Source organism: Salvelinus alpinus, chromosome 2 (genome assembly GCF_045679555.1).
Source record: "Salvelinus alpinus chromosome 2, SLU_Salpinus.1, whole genome shotgun sequence".
Taxonomy (NCBI): Eukaryota; Metazoa; Chordata; class Actinopteri; order Salmoniformes; family Salmonidae; genus Salvelinus; species Salvelinus alpinus.
Window position 1 is genome coordinate 30,637,145 of NC_092087.1, and position 6,058 is coordinate 30,643,202.

Here is a 6,058-nt window from a genome sequence, read left to right on the forward strand (position 1 = left end):
CATATTGGCAGGCTGCTATTGATTATTTTATCGCCACTGAAGTCTGAAGTCTCTCTCTCTATGTCTTTTGCTCTCTCTCTCTCTCTCTATTTATATCTGTCTATCTATGTCTTTCTCTCTCTGTCTCTCACACTGTGCCACACACAAATCATGTATTCTAAATCTCAGAATCTACTGTCTTCATGAGTCTAATGGCAACAGTTTTAACAAAAGCGCAGTCTTTAGTTTGTAGCTCTAAATTATAGTTAATGTGTTTTATTATTTATTAATTTGCATGTGTTGACAATATGTTGACATTGCTGGTATGACACCCCGGATAAGAGAGCATTAAATGCATAACCATATAATAATATATTGTCACGACTTCCGCCGAAGTCGGTCCCTCTCCTTGTTCGGGCGACGTTCGACGGTCAACGTCACCGGCCTTCTAGCCATCACCGATCCACTTTTCATTTTCCATTTGTTTTGTCTTTGTTTTCTACACACCTGGTTTCAATTCCCCTCATTACATGTTAATTATTTAACCCTCTGGTTTCCCTCATGTTTGGGTGCGTGTTTGTTTTATTGTTAGGCTGTATCTTACGGCTGGTATTATTGTTACCGGGTTTTGTTGTTACGCCCGTTTATTCGTGGTACAGGTATTTTTTTATACATTTATATACATTTTTAGACATTTATACATTTATTTCCTGTTTTGTACTGTTTTCTTGAATTAAATACCTTGTCCACACATCTCAGCTCTCCTGCGCCTGACTCCTTTCACCAGTTACCCACAGCCTTGACATATATGGACAATGCATTCGGAAAGTATTCAGCCCCCTTCACTTTTTCCCTCATCAATCTACACACAATACCCCATAATGATAAAGCAAAAACATGTTTTTAATTTTTTTTTCAAATGTATCAAGTAAAAAAACGGAAATATAACATTTACATAACTATTCAGACCTTTTTCTCAGTACTTTGTTGAAGCACCTTCGGCAGCGATTACAGCCTCAAGTCTTCTTGGGTGTGACGCTACAAGCTTGGCACACCTGTATTTGGGAAGTTTCTCCCATTCTTCTCTGCAGATCCTCTCAAGCTCTGTCAGGTTGGATGGGGAGTGGTGCTGAACAGCTATGTTCAGGTCTCTCAAGAGATGTTCGATTGGGTTCAAGTCTGGGCTCCTGCGTTGTGTTGGCTGCGTGCTTAGGGCCGCTGTCCTATTGGAAGGTGAACCTTCGCCCCAGTCTGAGGTCATGAACGCTCTGGAGCAGGTTTTTATCAACCATCTCTCTGTACTTTGCTCCGTTCATCTTTCCCTTGATCCTGACTAGTCTCCCAGTCCCTGCCACTGAAAAACATCCCCACAGCATGATTGCTTCACTGTAGGGATGCTGCCAGGTTTCCTCTGGACGTGGCGCTTGGCATTCAGTCCAGAGTTCAATCTTGGTTTCATCAGACCAGAGAATATTGTTTCTCATGGTCTGAGAGTTCTTTAGGTGCCTTTTGGCAAACTCCAAGCGGGTTGGCATGTTCCTTTTATGGTGAAATGGTTTCCATCTGGCCACTCTACCATAAAGGCCTGATTGGTGGAGTGCTGCAGAGATGGTTGTCCTTCTGGAAGGTTCTCCTATCTCCACAGAGGAACTCTGGAGCTCTGTCAGAGTGACCATCGGGTTCTTGGTCACCTCCCTGACCAAGGCCCTTCTCCACCGATTGCTCAGGTTGGCCAGGTGGCCAGCTCTAGGAAGAGTCTTGGTGGTTCCAAACTTCTTCCATTTAAGAATGATGGAGGCCACTGTGTTCTCGGGGACTTTCAATGCTGCAGGAATTTGTTGGTACTCTTCCCCAGATCTGTGCCTCTACAAAATCCTGTCTCAAAGCTCTACGGACAATTCATTCGACATCATGGCTTGGTTTTGCTCTAACATGCACTGTCAACTGTGGGACCTTATATAGACAGTTGTGTGCCTTTCCAAATCATGTCCAATCAAATGCATTTACCACAGGTGGACTCCAATCAAGTTGTAGAAACATCTCAAGGATGATCAATGGAAACAGGATGCACCTGAGCTCAATTTCGAGTCTCATAGCAAAGGGTCTGAATACTTTTGTAAATAAGGTATTTCTGTTGTTTTTTGTAATAAATGTGCAAACATAAAAAATAAAAAAAAGTTTTCACTTTGTCATTATGGGGTATTGTGTGTAGATTGATGAGAAAAAATTGATATTTAGTCAATTTTAGAATAAGGCTGTAACGTAACAAAATGTGGAAAAAGTGAAGGGGTCTGAAAACTTTCTGAATGCACTGTATATACAGGCATGATTCGAATGAGAACGTGAGTGTTTGTGCACATGCATGTGTAAGTGTGTGTGTGTGTGTGTGTGTGTGTGTGTGTGTGTGTGTGTGTGTGTGTGTGTGTGTGTGTGTGTGTGTGTGTGTGTGTGTGTGTGTGTGTGTGTGTGTGTGTGTGTCCAACGTGCTTCTCTTGGGGTTTGTATGTTAAGCCCTAGGCTAACGTTGGGCAGTCGACTCCGTCAGCTCTGGTTTCATCAAACAGCTGGTGATCCAGGGCGCAGCCTGCCTGCCTGCCGGGCTGTGTAACTGTGTGGCACGTCTCTCCTGTGTGGGGCCTACCTCTCCTCGGCTTTCCCACACTCCCGTTTCATTATCCCCTTTCATTGAAGGGACAAAGGAAGTGTGCCGCCCTAAATTATCCTCTCGGCATGAATGTGAGAATCCTGATCCCCCGTCCACTTCCTGCCGCTCCCCTTCAAACCAGCTTATTCATTTAATCATCATGTCCTTCTTCAACATTAAACACAAGTGACTATCGTATTTAAAAATATATATATTGGTTGTACAAATTTCATGAACAATTTATGAAACTAGCATGCATTTATGCTTCAATTTAATTAATTAATACATTTTATTCAAACTAATATGAATTTAAATGTATATTATATTGTTTTGCTTAAGTATATTACACATGCATTTATGAACCTGTTCTGTAATCTATCGGTGTGTACAAAATAAAGTCTGAATTCACTTATATGACTAGAGAATTTATTTACTTAGTGACACAACAGTGCTGTGAGGGGTAAGCCTCGCTTTGAAGACATTGTGAATGTTAGTATGTATATGACAGGATGCGCCTGTGCCTGTAGCCAGGCCTTACTGTGTGGCGCCGTGGGAAACCTATCTTATCTGCCTGACTCAAGCAGGTGTCAGTCTGGAGGGTAAGTCTGCTCCCAGGTGATAGATTAAAGTCTACACACCTTGAGCACACACACGACTACCACCATTGCACACTCCCTCTTCTAGCCTCTCTGACTGCTTCCCCACCCATAGCCCATGCACGGACTCTCTCTCACTCTTTGTCATGCACATACGCACACACACTCAATCACATTGACACTCACACACTAAGTCATTGATGTTATCTATTGTCCCAATCAGGGCTGTTAATGGTTGAGGAGTGTGGGAAAGCATGGCGAGCTCCAGACCTACACAGTCAGATGCAGACCCTGTGGTACACCAACTAAGCCACTCCCTGGATCATTGACCTCTACAAACTATTCAGGACAAGCAGTTCCATCACCAACACATACTGTATGTCTCAGGACAAATATACACTAATAAATATGTTACGAAGCTTTTATATCTTTATTCAGACCTCTTGATTATTCCAATTACTGTACATCACTTCCAATTAATTTTACCTTTGTTAAACTAGGCAAGTCAGTTCAGAACAAATTCTTATTTTCAATGACAGCCTAGGAACAGTTCAGCGGCAGAATGACAGATTTTTACCTTGTCAGCTCAGGGATTCAATCTTGCAATCTTTCGGTTACTAGTCCAACGCTCTAATCACTAGGCTACCTGACACCCCAATAAGATCTCTCGAATATGTTCATGTAAAAGTCAAGATAAACTATATGCAAGATTTCCAGGTTGGTGTCGAGATGTAGATCACTATATTCTGTCAGGCAGCTATTTTTAAAACTTACATTTGAAAATAAGTGCCCCACACAGCAATGCAGAAGTGTCCAAGAGCTTCAATGTAATGGGCTAGATAGGGAATTCCATTACAGTAATTGCGACCATACAACTTAGGTTTAAGGCATTATTTGGACAATTTAGTGAAAGATTATAAAGAAATCCTTTTTTTTTTTTTTACATACAGTATCATCCTTCCTTTATTTTTTCACCAATCAGAAGTGAGGCTTTTCTCTGCCCAGTAGACACATTGCACTGATAAACACAATAATAAATCCTCATGTGCTGATGTGTACAGATGCCTGCACTTCTAACTACAGTATTTACCAGTACACTGCCTGTTTGCGTTATCTGTAATTTCCTGTTTACTTCAACTTCAGTTAAATTTGTTACATTCCATCTTCCCTCTACATTGTTTTTTCTACATTATGTCCCATTATCCCCCGGTTAATTACAGCTCCTTTAGAAACACACAAACACAGTATGGTTACTTTCCAAAACATTAATTGGAATCCTTTTTGGATGCATGTTCACTTTATCAACTGAGAATGAAAGACACACAGTGTCAACAATACATTTCACAGCACAACAGTGCCTATGGTGGAACAACAACGTCCCAAAAAGCCTTTACAAAAGGCATATCAAAGCATTTGTAAATACCCTTCAATAGGGCAGTACATACAATATGGTTAACGCAAGATTTCAGTTGGCTAAGCAACCATAAATGAAAATATATAACCTTAACAAATCATCTTCAAAGAAAATGAAAGGACTAAAGGACACATTGGTGCATCAAGGGAGCACAAAATGCATACACGCGTAAACATATACATGTAAAATATTAAACATATTCTTCATTATAAAGTGATACAAATATGATTTTCAGCTTCTTCTCTGAGAGAGAATAATAATCACATCAGTAGAAATAATTTCATATATAGCAAGAAAATAATATAATTTCAATATAACATTTGGAAATGTATTTCCTACAGCAAGAAAGATAGTAAACACCCATCCAGTTTGTGAGATAGAGAGTCTCCAAGTAGTGGTTCTACCAGGGCCTCCACACTGTTTTGTGACCACTGGTGGACTGCTTCACTGGGCCCTGGCTGTGGTGTTGATATTGGGAGGAGAGTGGCGAGGAGGGGCAGACGTCCTGGCCAGCTCTCTGGAGGTTCTGAAGCATCATGTCCTTCATGGAGCTGGAAGACAGGAAGTGCAGGGTCTCCCTCCAGCACTGGGAGTAGCCCTCACTGTGGGCCCTCTGGGGGACTGGGCTCTGAGGCTGCAGCTTCTGCTTCAGGAACCCCACCGTCATCTCCAGGATGTCAGCCTTCTCCAGCTTGGTGTTGGGGTCCTGTTTATGGAACTCCCTCTCCAGCAGGGTCTTGAGCTGCTCTATGCAGGTGTTGATGCGGTCTCTACGCATCTTCTCCACAACTGGTTTCCTTAGCTGATGAAGAAAAGAGGGCATTCAGTTAGTTCTATGTCCTTAAAGTTCAAATCATGAAGAAAATGATTCAATAGTAAACAATGACACAAACATATGTTATAAATAATATTTACTTTATGTTTGTCTTTAGCAGAGAGCATGGTGTTGGCAGAGTCGCTGGTGTAGGTAGGAGCCATTCGGGTAGAGAGAGAGTGTGTGTGCTTCTCTGAGGAAGTTGAGTGAGTTGTGAGCTGAGAGAGTAGCCCACTCCCCTATTTATAAGAGGACATTATCATTACAAAACCATGAGTCCCAGGCTGGATTAGCTTTCCCACACTCCGAGGTCAGTGGGCGAGGCGAACACAACAATGGGAGAGGCATCAATTATCTCATGGTTAACTGGCCAACAAAGGAATGGTACTGCAGATATCAGAGGCACAGACTGAACACAAGCAGGGTGTCACACTCTTATTACCTGGGAACATTCTCTATAAGACCTTTGCAGATGGGGACTGAGTCAGACAGTAGACTTGATAAGGGACCCTCAAGGCATATAAACTCAGCAAAAAAAGAAACGTCCCTTTTTCAGGACCCTGTCTTTCAAAGATAATAAGTAAAAATCCAAATAACTTCACAGATCTTCA

General features: G+C 41.8%; 1 protein-coding gene across 1 annotated transcript; it reads right to left on the reverse strand.

Annotated features, from left to right (window-relative positions):
* Positions 1-4,497: 4,497 nt before the first annotated feature.
* LOC139558657 (transcription factor HES-5-like) lies at positions 4,498-5,674 on the reverse strand. Its single transcript, XM_071373927.1, has 2 exons — positions 5,549-5,674; positions 4,498-5,435 (listed from the first exon to the last, which is right to left on the reverse strand). Exons 1-2 carry the CDS (start codon positions 5,609-5,611, stop codon positions 5,034-5,036), a joined length of 465 nt encoding a protein of 154 aa, XP_071230028.1. The 5' UTR covers positions 5,612-5,674; the 3' UTR covers positions 4,498-5,033.
* Between the last annotated feature and the right edge of the window lie 384 nt (positions 5,675-6,058).

Bases quoted from the DNA above. Each gene is read 5' to 3' on its own strand.
- LOC139558657 (XM_071373927.1), bottom strand. From the start codon at position 5,611: ATGGCTCCTACCTACACCAGCGACTCTGCCAACACCATGCTCTCTGCT. The intron at 5,436-5,548 runs GTAAATATTATT...TTTCTTCATCAG, and splicing joins CTGCTAAAGACAAACATAAA to CTAAGGAAACCAGTTGTGGA.